The sequence below is a fragment of the Microchirus variegatus genome (genome assembly GCF_963457635.1).
Source record: "Microchirus variegatus genome assembly, chromosome: 23".
In the NCBI taxonomy this organism is placed as follows: domain Eukaryota; kingdom Metazoa; phylum Chordata; class Actinopteri; order Pleuronectiformes; family Soleidae; genus Microchirus; species Microchirus variegatus.
The window spans coordinates 16848017-16864527 of NC_139824.1; the positions used below are offsets into that span (position 1 = coordinate 16848017).

At 40.8% G+C, this 16511-nt stretch overlaps 1 protein-coding gene across 1 annotated transcript in view; it reads left to right on the forward strand.

Moving 5' to 3' along the window:
* usp43a (ubiquitin specific peptidase 43a) overlaps window positions 1-16511 on the forward strand; it is a gene marked incomplete at both ends in the record, with an annotated part of 66933 nt that overhangs the window by 14997 nt on the left and 35425 nt on the right. The window contains one exon of the mRNA XM_083909227.1: window positions 13361-13464. Coding sequence (XP_083765353.1) covers window positions 13361-13464 — 104 coding nt within the window. The remainder of the gene's footprint in view (window positions 1-13360; window positions 13465-16511) is intronic.

The window sequence follows — 16511 nt, forward strand, 5'->3', positions numbered from 1 at the left end:
CACAGAGTCACAGTTTAATATCCTCACACCTTTTAAAGTTAACGTTTTAAACTCTTCTCACTTTATATTCACTTTAAACTAACATTGCGTCTCTCCTCTAATGTCGTGACATGTTTTTGCTTCTGATTTCTCCGGAGACGAGCGTTGAAACGTCTCAGTGAAGGAGTGTAATGAGTTCGTCTAAGAGCAAGTGCATAATAATAATAATAATAATAATAATGTGTTTGTGTTTGTGACTGTTTTCTCTGCTCAAGGGCACACACACACACACAGTGCATTGATTTGCCAGAGAAAAACAACATATTGTGTTATGTTGATATAATCAGTGTTTTCTGTGTTTTCTGTCTGGTGAGTGAAGAACACAGTGACCTCATCGTGTTGCGAAGATTATTCAGAACAACTTTAGTCGTTAGAGGATGAAAACAAATGTCACGTTGATGTTCGTTATGGGGATATTATCGACTCAGTGAGGACGCACGGTGACTGTTTCTGGATATTTGGTTATCGTTTTAGGCAGAAGACCCAGGATTTGTGATTTTCTCCAGGTTCTCCAGGTTCTCCAGGTTTCTTATAGTCCAAAAACATGCAGATTTGGGGTTGTTTGTGTCCGTGTGGTCCCTGTGATGGATTGGCAATCTGTCCACCAACCAGACTAGGGTGCCTTAACACAGGCTTATTTTATGTTAATTAGAGCTTTTTTCATGATTAAAAAACCAGATTCTGATCATAAATCATAAAAAACTGGATCATTTTGGTTTGTGGACAAAACAAAGACATTGGAGAACATTGTCATCGACGTTTTTTTAAACATTTTCTGACATTTTATGGACCAAACGATTAATCGATGAGTAAAATAATCGTTAGTTGCCGCTCTAATAATTAGTTCATGTGGGTTAAAACATTGGAGACAACGCAATAAGAACCATAGCCTCAAAAAAGCATTTTCAAGTTTGGATTAACTGAAAAAACTGTCATGCTGCACTGTACACTACCAGTCAAAAGTTTGGGCTCACTTAGAAATGTCCTTATTTTTAAAGGAAAAGCACTTTTTTTCATTGAATATAACTTTAAATGAATCATAAATACACTCTATACGTTGTTAATGTGCTGCAAACATCTGGTTTTTAACGGAATATGTACATAGGTGAATAGAGGCCCATTTCCAGTGTTCTAATGGTACGTTGTGTTTGCTAATGGTGTTAGAAGACTATTGGATGATTAGAAAACCCTTGAAAACCATTTATTAATCGATTATTTTGAATAAAAACCATTACTTCTCATGTTGTCAATGTCTTGACTATATTTTCTATTCTTTCATCAACTCTTTTGATGAATAAAAGTGTGACTTTTAATGGAAAAGTGTATAGGTGAGCCCAAACTTTTGACCGGTAGCATAATAGCATGTATTTGTGAGCGTAAAAATGTCTAAATAGTGTGTAAGTCGAGATAAATTGTCGTCATGTGAGACGCACGAGGCTTTATCGGCATTAAAAGAGCCTTGTTTGTGCAGCAGCAGCAGCAGCAGCAGCAGCAGCAGCAGCAGCAGCAGCAGCAGCAGCAGCATTAGAACACCTGATCTATGAGCGACGATCAGCACATTAGCGCGACTGGTCCAGCAGCTTCACCCGCGTCACGTTACATAACAGCAGACTGAACACACACACATGAAGGCAGTCATTCCAGTAATGTTAATCCTGCTGCTTCCAATGGGAACCTCACCAAACACGCTTGGTTTCACCCCCCCCCCTCTCTGCTTCACTGTGTTTCCTTCACCCACATAACAAAAGACCACACGGAAGAGTTTTGGCTCCATAGAAAATCATCGTTGTTTTGAATAAATATCTGCTCACGTGTCACCAAACATGCAGCTTCTTAACCTCTGCTTCACGGTTCCCCCAATGTTGTCTTAACCTTTGCTGTTTATCAAAACAAGTTATTTCCACCAGAACAAAACCACTCCTAATGAAGAACTACACTTCCCAGCATGCTTTGGGAACAAACCCCGCTCTGATTTATCATTACAGAGCGACATTAGATCGTTCTGATTAGAAAAAGGTCGAATGTCCGCACAAATGCGTAAGCCAGAGCTATGGCGCTGCCGCAGAGTTATTACGCACCGCACAGGGAGCGTCCATTTACAGCCAGTTATCATATTTTTTTTTTTTTTTATTTGTTATTTTTAGATCTGTAGTGACGTATAAATAAAATTAAATGGGTTTTTAATAATTTGGTACCTAAGAAATGGCACAGATGGTGCCAAACTGTGCCGAAAGACAACGCCTAAACATCTCTTTACTAAAACCTCTGTAATTTCACTCTGCTTCACTTCAGCAGCGTCAGACTTTGCACAGCTCGTGTCCACATGTTTATACATGAGCTCCGTGTGTTTTTTAAGCTCCTGCTTCATATTTTAAAGGTGATATTTGCTTTAAAATGCAATATTTTTTTTAGGCGAGAGAAAAAAAAACCCTTCATTTACACTGTGTTTCATGTACATTTACTCTGACACAGTGGCATCTACAGTGAAATCTTACAAGTGTTATCTTTATTTTGATACCAAGATAATCCACATGGAGCTTGTAACGGCAGAGATTTACTCTATTTAGTTTAGTGGGCATGTCGTTTTCGAGCAGGGACTCCAAAAAAGAGGGTCAGGGAAGAAGTGGTGAGAGTGAGAGAAGCTTTCTCTTGACTGAGCGAACATCACCGGCGCTGCTTTAGAGCCACGGGGAGATGATGACATGATATCATAAGAGAGTCATTATAATCACACTCACAACTTTCTCCATTACTTTCACCTCCTCAGGCCTCAGCACTTTTTTCTGATATGTGAGAGAAACTTCATATTCCTGGAGTCTTCATCATCCAGTGGAGCGTAGTTCCATTTAAGCCCGATGTAGAGAAGCTGTTATTTATCTTTTTATACTGAATTAATACATACATGTGTGCTTGGAGCGGTGGATTGGAAGTAGAGCTAAAGAATTAATCAAAATTTTATTGGAATGGCAATACGGCTTAGTGTAGTCGCACTAATCGAGCCCTTAATCCGTGTCAAAATATCATTTTACATGAATTATTGTCTTGATCTGTACTCGTCTTATTCTACACTGGCGTTCAAAAGTGTGGCCTCACTTAGAAATGTCCTTATTTTTGAAGGAAAAATCACTTTTTTTCCCCAATGAATATAACGTTAACCCCAAATTTAAAGGTTGTGTTGTTGCAGAAATGAGGAAGATGTGGCCGCACATACACTCTTAGAAATAAAAGTGCTAATAAAAGTAGAACCATATAAGTTTCTTCGGCTTGTCCTCGTAAGAGAACCCTTTTTGGCTCCAGGTGGAACCCTTTTAAAACCCTTTTTTCAGGAAAGGGGTTTTAAAGGGTTCTCTGGATCAAAATGGTTCTTACTGGAACTATTAGTGTTACCAAGGAAGGGTTTTTCAGAAGCAAATTGTTCCAGGTAGAACCTCAGCCCTTGTAGAAGAACCCTGACTTCTGAAAGTGGTCGCCTTTGTGCTCCGGCTCACTTAGAAAACCTGGAAATTCTAACACTCGTTTTTTTTTGCTTTTTCAACCTTGATTCATGTCTCCGCATTGTGCGATATACGACTATAAATACAGATATAAAGTGATGAAGAAGGCTGTTTGAGTGAACCAGGACACAATCAGTGGCATTTTCCCCTCCATGAAAAAAAAATCTGTTAGAATAATGAATGACAATAAGGACAGAAAACTCAACTTTATTCAGTTTTTTCAGTCGTTATGAGAGTTAGAATATAAAGAACCTTAAGGGACATAAAACCAGACATGGAATGTGGGTCAGATGATGATGATGATGATGCAGACGGCTCACAGTTATCATTATCAACATCATCATCATCATCATCACGACAACGGTTTATATTCAGTCAATGGACGTTCATACACTCTTACTTACTCGATTCTTTTATTATTAATCAATTACTAAAGTAACCGTCAACTGTTTTGATTTTTCAGCTTCTTATATGTGAATGTTTTCTCTGGTTTCTTTGACAAAGAAATCATTAAAATGTCAGAAAACGTCAAAAAAAAAAATGTTGGAAAACCCGATAATGACGACGTTCTGGAATGTCTTGTTTTTGTCCACAAACCAAAAAATGATTCAGTTTTAATGGAAAAACAATCAGAAATCTTGTCTTATTAATGAAAAAAGCTTCAAGAAGTGCGTCAAAATAGTTTAATTTCATATTTTTGAATAGATTAATTTAGTAATTGATTAATAATCGATTATTGGAGGAATCGTTTTTTTTGATCTGACGCCAGCTGCTTACATTAAAGTGGTCACTTGACAGGTTTGGGGAACAGCTGAAAGTACACTGAAACAGTGCCTTTAAAGGGATTTTAATTCAACTGGAACCAGAAAACACACTCATCTCTGTGAGGAATGTTGTTGACAGTGATGTCAGTGTTTACTTTAAACCTGGATCGACCTGTTCAGAGGCTGCAGAGGAAGTGGCTGACATCAGGCATCATGGGAGTCGTTCAGATAAAGAAGCAGAGGAGTCAAACAAAGGAGTCAAACAGAGGAGTGAAACAGAGGAGTGGAACAGAGGAGTCAAACAGAGGAGTCAGAGGAGTCAAACAGAGGAGTCAGAGGAGTCAAACAGAGGAGTCAGAGCAGTCAAACAGAGGAGTCAAACAGAGGAGTTGAACAGGAGTCAAACAGAGGAGTCAAACAGAGGAGTCAAACAGAGGAGTCAAAGGAGTCGAACAGAGGAGTCAGAGCAGTCAAACAGAGGAGTCAAACAGAGGAGTCGAACAGGAGTCGAACAGGAGTCGAACAGAGGAGTCAAACAGAGGAGTCGAACAGGAGTCGAACAGGAGTCGAACAGGAGTCAAACAGAGGAGTGAAACAGAGGAGTCAAAGGAGTCGAACAGACGAGTCGGACAGAGGAGTCAGAGGAGTCTAACAGAGGAGTCAGAGGAGTCTAACAGAGGAGTCAGAGCAGTCAAACAGAGGAGTTGAACAGGAGTCGAACAGAGGAGTCAAACAGAGGAGTCGAACAGGAGTCGAACAGGAGTCAAACAGAGGAGTCAAACAGAGGAGTCAAAGGAGTCGAACAGACGAGTCGGACAGAGGAGTCAGAGGAGTCTAACAGAGGAGTCAGAGGAGTCTAACAGAGGAGTCAGAGCAGTCAAACAGAGGAGTTGAACAGGAGTCGAACAGAGGAGTCAAACAGAGGAGTCAAAGGAGTCGAACAGAGGAGTCAGAGCAGTCAAACAGAGGAGTCAAACAGAGGAGTCGAACAGGAGTCGAACAGGAGTCGAACAGGAGTCAAACAGAGGAGTCAAACAGAGGAGTCAAACAGAGCAGTGAAACAGAGGAGTCGAACAGAGGTTGTTTCAAAAAAACAAAAAGTATCTCGGAATTACTACAAATTTACCATCTTAATAGTCGGCATCGCCCCGAACAAGAATCTGTTGAAAATATTTGGAAACCTCTTAAGGAATATTTTTAATGAATTTTTGAATGAATCCATATTACCTGATGCACTTTGACAGTAGTTGGGATTTTGAGGTGTGTGTGTGTGTGTGTGTGTGTGTGTGTGTGTGTGTGTGTGTGTGTGTGTGTGTGTGTGTGTGTGTGTGTGTGTGTGTGTGTGTGTCTGGGCCTGTTGAACAGGATTGGTGGCTGTAATGCAGTCTGACCTGTTTCCTGTCGCCTGTTCATTGTTTCACGATGTCACAACATCCTCTGTGACCTGAATTGGAAATATTTACATCTCTCGCTCAACACCAAAGACATTTGCTTTCACATATTTAGTCATAAAAACCCTGTGCACAATTAATATTTTTCACATATTTGCATTTAACTTTCAGTAGAATTATTCAAAAACATTCGTCGTCAGCACACGGATTCAGAAAGTGACGACTTTTATTTCATGAACGGGCTGCAGTTTAGCTCTTTAATCGCGTCTATTGCTTTATTTTAGCTCGTGCTGCTTGACTTGTGTGTGTTTTCCCGTGGTTTTACTGCAGCTTATGTGTTAATGTGGCAGATTGTGGCAGATTGTGCAGCAGGAGGAGGATAAAGGGTTTTAAAAAAGACACACATTGCTGATATCGTGCAGCAAACAGTAACAGCTGCAGTTTGTCTTCTGTAAGACGGAGGAAGCAAACCGGCGTATCATCATATCATGTTATTGTTATCACTAACACTTTGCACAGTTGTCTCTTTTACTAGCATCACTATTATGACTCCACCTTCCCTTACTCCTGTATTCACCCTAATAGTGAATTAACATGCGTTATAAATATATCTCTCTCTATATAAATGAACAATTAGTGAAGAAATATATCATATTATCATCAAATCATAAATGAATGATCACAATAAACCACTGGTTTGTCTTAGTCAGACTAAGACAACCGAATTATTGTCTTAGTCTGACTAAAGTTGGACTTTCGCGTATTCGGTTTTCTTAATGTAAAATAGAGCTGGTCTTAGTCGGACTAAGGGGACCGGAGTCAGACCGGAGTAGGACTGGAGTCGGACTGGTGTAGGACTGGAGTCGGACCGGCGTATGACTGGAATCGGACTGGAGTACTGTAGTTGTACTGGAGTAGGACTGGAGTAGGACTGGAGTAGGACTGGAGTAGGACTGGAGTCGGACTGGAATCTGACCGGAATCTGACCGGAGTCTGACCGGAGTCTGACTGGAGTTGGACCGGAGTTGGAGCGGAGTCGGACTGGCGTAGGAGCGGAGTCGGACCGGAGTCTAACCGGAGTAGGACCGGAGTCGGACCATAGTCTGACTAGAGTTGGACTGGAGTAGGACTGGAGTCTGACTGGAGTCGGACTGGAGTCGGACTAGAGTCTGACTGGAGTCGGACTAGAGTCGGACTGGAGTAGGACTAGAGTCGGACTAGAGTCGGACTGGAGTAGGACTGGAGTCGGACTGAAGTAGGACTGGAGTAGGACTGAAGTAGGACTGAAGTCGGACTGGAGTCTGACTGGAATAAGACTGGAGTCGAAACTGGAGTCGGAAAGGAGTAGGACTGGAGTCAGACTAGAGCCTGACTGGAGTAGGACTGGAGTCGGACTGGAGTCAGACTGGAGTCAGACTGGAGTCAGACTGGAGTCAGACTGGAGTTGGACTGGAGTAGGACTGGAGTCTGACTGGAGTAGGACTGAAGTAGGACTTGGTGTTCTGCGCATGCTCCATCTCATTTGTATCACGATGAACACGTACAGCTCTGCAGGGAGTGTCTTCCTCGTGATGAAGAAGACATCGTCCATCTCTTCTCTCTTAGTTCGTCTACTCTTCAGTGTCCTGGTGTTTAAGTGCAGCCCCCCCCCCCCCCCACTGTCTGCATGGTTGGACTCTTTCCTCTGCATCTGTTTCCTCCCCCGTGTTCTCCTTCATTATCAAGGCTCCTGCAGGTGCTATTAAAAAGAAACTCAAATCTATTGTCTTGGGAAAAGCCTTTGGAAGAGTTCAATTATTTACCTCCTAAAAGCAGTGGGCTGATCTAAGGAAGAAATTGCATTCCATTTACTTCCACCTTTCCGCCGGCTGCCAAGCACAGATCAACAGTGCCACACTTCCTTTCTCTCAGGACGAGAAGAGAATCTAAAGTCATCTCCGATCAGTCGTGTAAACATCACATCCTTCATATTCTCATTAAGTCTTTTTTTTATCAGTTTATACCTGGGAATAATCTCTTCCACAGAATAATGGATCGCTCCAGTGTCCGCTGCCAAAGCCAGATTTTTGGCTGTAGCCGCTCTGCCCGTGGCGTTTGACTGAGGCTGCTTATTTTCTGTGTTCTGCCTTTGTTTTGGCATGTCTGGCATCGCCATAGCAACCGGGAAAGAGTGGCGGTGACTCTCTCCACACGGAGTGCTTCGTGTACTGTCGTTCTCTTCAGATTAGGCCTAAAATCAGAGGACCTGGTTCTGGTTTGGCTTCTCCTCTACTACTACGAGAGTAAACTGGTGAAAGGGAGAGAGGTGGAGCTGAACATGCCTGTGGCTTTCACTCTTATCTTCTTGTTACCATAAGCCAGCGATGAATAGGTCAAATTAGTGGCAGCTGTTTGGAGCTGAAAGAACAAGCGTGAGTCAGCCAGTTTATTCTGTGAGGACAGACATTCTTTTTCATTTTTCTCCTTCTCTAGACCAGTGCTTATGTCCCTCTGTTCACCTTTTCTCTTAGTCAGGGTTCGTTTACGTGACATTAGAAACAATAATCGTTGTGTTAGTCCGACTAAAAACGAACTTTTAAAAGACAAAAGTCAGTCAACATTTCTAAAAAGTCGGACTAACAAGGCCAGATAATGTGATTGGGAGTCTGATTAATACTGAATGTAAACCTTTATTTAGAACAAGAGCCGTGGGAATAACACACAACTCCTTATATGGACATCCTGGGGGTGTGAGTTTATAGGTCACATATTCAGGCTTTCAAACATTCGGACCGCCGTAGGACTGGAGTCGGACCAGAGTACTGGAGTCGGACTGGAGTCGGACTGTAGTAGGACTGGAATCAGACTGGAGTCGGACTGTAGTAGGACTGGAGTCGGACTGTAGAAGGACTGGAGTCGTCTGGAGTAGAACTAGAGTAGGACTGGAGTCGGACTGGAGTAAAGGTGGAGTCGGACCGGAGTTGGACTGGAGTACTGGAGTCAGACTGGAGTACTGGAGTCTGAGTGAAGTAGGGCTTGAGTCGAACTGAAGTAGGACTGGAGTCGGACTGGAGTAGGACTGGAGAAGGACTGGAGTCGGACTGGAGTCGGACTGGAGTAGGTCTGGAGTCGGACTGGAGTCGGACTGGAGTCGGAGTGGAGATAATGTGATTGGGAGTCTAATTAATACTGAATGTAAACCTTTTTTTAGAACAAGAGCCGTGGGAATAATACACAACTCCTTATATGGACATCCTGGGGGTGTGAGTTTATAGGTCACATATTCAGGCTTTGTGTTTTTGACTCGAAGTTAAGATTCACATTTTTAGCAGTGATATAAAGTAGCAATACTTGCGCAGAAGTCACAGAATTAGACAGTTTTTCTTAGATTTTTGTTCATAAAAGTGAACGTTTGAACTGTGACGTAGTTCCAAATTTCACAAATTCAATCAGATTTTTTAACATTTTGAGCACTTTTTGCTCCGGGGTTTTTATATCGTTGGTGAAAATGATTTTAAAAAAAAGGACATAAGACACTCTATACCGCACATACTTATAGCCTGGTAATGGAATAAAGCAGCCAGCAGTGTTCAAATCATACATTTCTCACTCCATATTGCTCTAAATTGTACTTTTTCAGCATACTAAAATGGAGAGTGGACGAGATTTGTGATGCAGCAGCAGAGGAAAACCTGCTCTTCCTCTGGTGCCATCATCACCATCACCATCATCATCATCAGATCAGGCCAAACTTCATTTGCATGACTAGAATGATGAGAGTTTCAGCCTCAGTGAGCAGCAGCCGCTGTGGCCTGTTCAGTAATTAACCGAGCGACGCTGCTGCACATGTTTTCATTAACGTCGTCGTCGTCGTCCCTCCACGGCCGAAACTTATCTGTCTGGAACCGTTATCGCCGTCTCTGTTTTATACATTTCTTCTCTTATTGTCTGTATTTCTCTCTCTCCACCGTTCACGGAAGAGCAGACTTTGTTATTATTAGCAGACGTCTGATGCTCCGTTTGATTCGATCGCCGTTAAAATGCTTTTTCCTGCGTTTCCTGGCGTTCCTGAACGTGCGTGGCTTCGTTGTGCACGCTCAGTCATCAGAGATGTCATCATCATCATCATCTCGTCCTCCTGCAGGAGAGCGAACGCATCGCGCCGACATCGGCACTTTTACAGTGTGGGCTAATTCTGCTCGTCTGAAACGTTCCCTGGAAAAGAAATTGCTGCTCACACACACACACACACACACACACCAATATACACACTAAAGCTCAGATAAACAGGCTGCATCTGCACCCACATCTCATTATAAAGTGTTATATTCAGCTAATATCCTCCAGATTAAGTTTCCTCTTTTTACATAAGTCTGCATCTTTTATTAAAAGGAAGGATGATGATGATGATGATGATGATGATGATGATGATGATGAGTCTGAGTTCATTTTCAGTCATATTTTATTCTAGAGAAGAGCAAAGTCTGGAAATGGGAACGTTTGTTTCAAGTTCTCTATAAAAAGTCGCAGAGGGTTTATTTTATTTTATTTATTTATTTGAAATACTTTTTTTTTATTGATTTTTATCAGAATTGAACATAACCAACATACACAAGTGCTCTCTATATTCACAAAAATATCAAAACAGGAAGGAAAACAAACCACCATCCAAGCCAAAATAATTTCAGGTAGCTCATGACCTTCTTTACCCCAAAAATAAAAAAAAAACAGTACAATAATAATAATAATATTAATAAATAAAACAAAATCTATACACATATATATATATATATGCATACATATATACACATATTTATACATATACATACATATAAACACACACATGCATATAAATCTTTAAAAAAAACCGAAAAAAAAAACCTTAGAAATAAAAAATAGATAAAAAATAAATAAATATGAAAATAAGGAAAGAAAAAGTCCCACCGCCTACTGTTACATCCGTCACCCTATACTCATACTGTGCCTTCTCTCATCCAAGTGTAGTGGGAGTGAAAATATAAATTATACAAGTACACGAGACAAAAACAGGGTGGAAAATGTTAAGAAAAATAAATGATTTTTAATCTCCCGTGCGCGCAATATGTGGACAAGCATTATTATTATTATACGTGATGACGATACAACTGTAACAGGTGTTGTTGTTGTTGTAAATGCGACTTTACAGCAACAACAACAACACCACCTGTTATATGCCGCCACGCTGAGAGCCAGGTTGTGGAAACTCTGAGGACACAGTGAGTTTGATTTGTCCTTTTAGATTTCAGACCTGTTACCTGGTGCTTGTTAGATGTGCTTGTGTTGTTGTCCTGCAGTGGTGCACAAAGGGAAAACAGTTCTCGATGTTTCTTTAAAGCGCTAACTGAGGCTGATTCTCTAGTTGAATCAATGCAATGGTGCTGTTTGCAGCTGTGCTTCCTTAGATTGTGCTGGTGAGGCTTCATTTGTGCAGGAAACACAGTGTTCTCGCTGATACACAACACCCCTGAGATGAGGCCTTGTGGTTTTGTCCTTGTGCTGAGATGATGCTGCTGACGGTGGTGGTGGTGGTGATATGTCATGCACCCGTTTGACCTCGCGGGGCTCAGAGCAGGAGAGACGAAAAACAAAAGAGTTTAGAGGACGCGTCGTTCTTTTCAGAGTGACCTTCGCTTTAGAAACAGTCACAGTTCACGTTAGAGCGTCACTGTGATAATAGAGACGAGCTCAGGCTTTTGGGCTTTTAACCTCTTCTTCACGGAAGAAATGCGTCATATGCTTTTATGTCCTTTTGACTCGCTAATGATGAAGTGATTCACACACATTTGGAGACCGGGGTCCGATTCTACCGGTTTAGAGGTTTAAAACGAGCTGTCAATCACCCTAATTGACCAAGGTAAGCCATAGCTGTGGCGCTGCGTAACTGAAGACGCTGCAGAGTCGCAGAGTTGCAGAGTTGTTATTACGCACCGCACAGGGAGCATCCATTTACAGCCAGTTATCATATTTTTTTTTATTATTATTTTTTTTCAAAACAAGTTTTTTTTAGATCTGTAGTGACATATAAATACTAAATGGGTTTTTAATATTTTGGTACCGAAGAAATCTCAAATGGCACAGATGATGCCAAACTGTGCCAACAGAGAGAACACCTAAACATCTCTTTACTAAAACCTCTGTAATTTCACTCTGCTTCACTTCAGCAGCATCAGACTTTGCACAGCTCATGTCCACATGTCGTTACACGACCTCCATGTGTTTTTAAGCTCCTGCTGCATATTTTAAAGGTGATATTTGCTTTAAAATACAATCTTTTTTTTAGGCGAGAGAAAAAAATCCTTCAGTTACGCTGTGTTCCATGTACATTTACTCTGACACAGTGGCATCTACAGTGAAACGTACACCTCTGGTGGAATCTGACGAGTGTTATCTGTAGTTTAACACCAAGATAATCCACATAGAGCTTGTATCTGCAGAGATTTACTCTATTTAGTTTGGGCATGTCATTTTCGAGCAGGGACTCCAAAAAGAGGGTCAGGGAAGAAGTGGTTAACACCTGGAAAAAGGTGAAACATCCTCAGCGACTCTGCACATTCAATGACTTTTACACGACGTTTTGAATGGACTCCGGTGACGAGCTTTTCCTTTTATTTTTTGGACAATGTGTAAAATAATTAAAAAATCCCTGTTTCCACATGTTGGATTTGGGGGAAATGCAGGTCAGGGGTTTCCATGGTGATTCTCTGAAGGTCTGAGGATCGTGTGGAGCAGGAAGTTTAGGTTTCATTTTCTGACGTAAATGGCAACCCGTGGTTGCTCTGCAGCTGAGACTCTAGTGACCGCAATGATTGGTAGACGGCGGTAGGTGGCGCCACATGCCAAAACACTTGTTGTTGGTGAGTTCAGTTTGTTATACGATCATTATTCCTGAGTCTCTGTGACATATTAGGAGGATTTTATGGCCGGTTGCTTTAGATTTATTACATAATGCATAATTTAATATACCGTTTTTTTCCCTTTAAAATTCACAGAATAGTAAGACTTCGTTGAGGTTTAAATAGCGTGATTCTCAGAGTTCCGTCTTAAAATCACTTGCTGTCCATCAACGACTGAGAAAGTGCATTTCAAATATTAAAAATAGGTCTGGGGATAATTCTTTTTTTCCACTCTGGCATCATTTTTGAGCAAAAACTTTGAATGAAGTGCTTGGTTCACTGAATTCCTCTTTCGATATCTACAGTTGTACATTAAAATACAATAAAAACAAATGTTACGCAACAATGACGTCAGTAATCCATAATATGGGCCTAAACTAAGATAATACAATGGTTTTCATCATTTTTATATCTCTATTAACAAAGAAAATACTTGAAAATACTGCATTCTGGGTAGCCCTTGCTCCCAAGGGTGGTCTCGGAAAAATCTCAACATTGAGGGCGTTAAACAGCCCTTAAACTTGCCCCTCAACTTAATTTTTCTGAGAATCATGACAGCACTTGCACTAGAGGGAGTGCACATTTTTGAGATTGAGGGTTAAGCAAGGAATTGGAATTCACCCATTCACAGTATATCAGGATATACATCCTGTTCAATATCATGCTCAGGATGATGACTGTTTTTGTGCACGTTTTTCGTCTGAACACGTGCGTCTAAAGGTCGATTTTAATACCTGTTCGTTGTGTCTCTGTCTCTGCAGGGATCCAGTCCTCCGGACGAGTCTTCCAGTCCCACTTTGGCCAGCGCCCAGCAGCCTCGAGGCCGCCACAGTTTTGTCCAGGAACACTTCCAGGCTCAGTACAGGTGAGAGATCGACGACGTGCTCGGATATTTTCTGCAGCTTTGTTTTTGCGGATGATTGAAAAAAATCTGCAAACGCAGAAGAAAAACACTCAACTCAGCTCTTGGATCGAAAGTATCCTCGTCAATTATGCAGGACGCGCGAAACCTAATGCCCCGAGTTTACGTCTGAATGAGTGCAGTTCATATCGTTACATTGATAGATATTCAGCACAGGTGAGAATGGATTTTCTCCGCTGTGGAGAAGAATCAGGAGCTTGAGAAAGTAGGTCACAGACACAGGTCCTGAGAATGATTCAGGGGATTTATCTTTACTGCTCTGTTTTTTTGCTTTATTCACAGCAGAACGTCAGACTGTGAGTCTCAAGTTTAATAATAGACCCTCGGATGGAAGTGACCGTAGACCGTTGAGTTTACGTAACAGTGATTAAAGGATAAAACGGTTTAAATCGAGGTGATTTAGTTTCACTTCTGACTTTAATGTTGTGGCTGACAACCTTTGGAATAATCTTCTTTTTCTTTTTTTAAGTGTTGTTTTTAGGCCTTTATTGAAATGAACATGTCCTGAGAGTTTACAGATGAAATAGATTATAAAAGGGCACATTTTTGGGTTAATTAAAAACCCGCAATAGGCGAAATCCACAAAATTATTATATATGTTTTAAGGCTGTAAAACCCCTCACCACACACTTTATATTGTTTTCTTGGACAGGAATGAACATTTTCTCACATTTCTCTCTTGTTTAAAGGTGCATTATGTAATAAATCCAAAGCAACTGGCCATAAAATCCTCCTAATATGTCACAGAGACTCAGGAATAATGTTCATATAACAAACTGAACTCACCAACAACAACAGTACAGACAAAATATTTGCATTAAAATACATTTTTTATAGACTGCAAATCATGTTTTTGTCATGTTTTGGCATGTGGCGCCACCTACCACCATCTACCAATCATTGCAGTCAGTAGAGTCTCAGCTGCCGAGCAACCACGGGTTGCCAGTTACATCAGAAAAAGACCTGGAACCTTTATAAAAATGTTCTACCTGGAGGCCAAAAGGGTGATCCTATGACGACAAACCAGAGAACCGTATATGGATATAACTGAGCACTTTTATTTCTAAGAGTGTACTGATTCTAGGTCTTTAACATTCATTCACAGTTATCGGTGTTTCACTTTAAATAGAGCAGCTTTTCTGTGGAACTCCGATGAGCAGCATGTGGCACACTTCACTTACACCACCGTCTACAGATTCATATTAATGGCTGCATTTCCTGTTACTTAATAACTTCATTAGTTATTAAGTAAATATCACCTTTTAAACTATGCACTAGGAGCTTAAAAACACATGGAGGTCATGTAACAACATGTGGACGTGAGCTGTGCAAAGTCTGATGCTGCTGAAGTGAAGCAGAGTCAAATGACAGAGGTTTTAGTAAAGAGATGTTTAGGCGTTCGATCTGTAGTGACATATAAATAAAATTAAATGGGTCTTTAATATTTTGGTACCTAAGAAATCTCAAATGGCACAGAAAAAGAGCTGTGCCAAGAGAGAGAACGCCTAAACATCTCTTACTACTATTTAAACCTAAAACCTCTGTAATTTCACTCTGCTTCACTTCAGCAGCATCAGACTTTTAAACTATGCACTAGGAGCTTAAAAACACATGGAGGTCATGTAACAACATGTGGACGTGAGCTGTGCAAAGTCTGATGCTGCTGAAGTGAAGCAGAGTCAAATGACAGAGGTTTTAGTAAAGAGATGTTTAGGCGTTCTCTCGTTTGGCACAGTTTGGCACCATCTGTGCCATTTGAGATTTCTTATGTACCAAATTATTAAAAATCCATTTCATTTAATTTACATGTCACTATTGGTCTAAAAAGAAAACACTCTCTCTCTGTCCTTACCTTTCTGTGTCTATAAAACTTGGTTCGGCCTCTCTTTCTTCCCCTCCTCTTCCTTCCTGATTCTTTTTATATCTCACACACACAGAGAGAGATGCTCCTCAGAGGCGTTCAGAGGGAAGTTGTCTGATCTGAATAAATGTTTTCCATTAGAGCGAGGGCCTGTCTGGTGGTTTTTGCGGCTGCTGAAGTGGGAGCCCTGGTGGCCTGTAGTCACAGAGCGAGCTGTGCCGCTGCCTTTAAATGAGTCTTTGACAAAGCCTCCCCTCCGTCTGTCACTCTCTGTTTGTGACATCTATATTTAACGGCGTAGGAGACGTGCAGAAAGATGCGTCTATCTCCATCTAGATAAACAGAGAGAGTTGCATCTGCCTTTTATTTAGACGCTACGGAGCAACCACACACACAAGAATGTGAAGCTGCACGATGGACAGAGATGGTGTGATTGAGTTTTATTAAATGTTGGGCTAACACTTTATAACAACAATTTATATTGTTTTGTTAGAGCGGCGGTCAAATTAAGGTTTATTTATAGAGCACATTTAAAAAAACAAAAAACAACCAAGGTTGACCCAAAACAGGTCATTTATGGGCACAAAATACTAATTTGAGAATATCTATCAACCTCAGTAACACTTTAAATCAGGGAACACATTCACCATTAACTAGGTGCTTACTAACATGCATATAAGTCGCGTACTAGCCCTTTATTAGTAATTATGGAGCACGTATTAGCAGCTTATTCTACCTCTATTACAACATGAATTAAGATTTTTCCTACATATGGTGTTAATACCTGCTTAATATTTACTAATAAAGGGCTAGTATGCGACTTAAATGCATGTTATACCTATTTTCTGGCCAAATGAGTATTTTGTGCCCATGAATGACCTATGTCATGTCTGGGGGGGGGGGTATTTTTTATTCTGTAAAATACAGCTTATTATAATCGTCTTTAAAAACTTTTTTACTCCATAGCATTTAACACAGGTCGAGTTGGTCTCCCACTGCTTTTGTTTGTTTGTTTTTTTTGCTTCTTTTGTGTTTTATACGCTCTATATGGTTTTCAGCACATTCTTACATATGGCACCTTTAAATTTGATTCATTATGGTCTTAAAAAAGTCTTTAAAAACCTGCAGA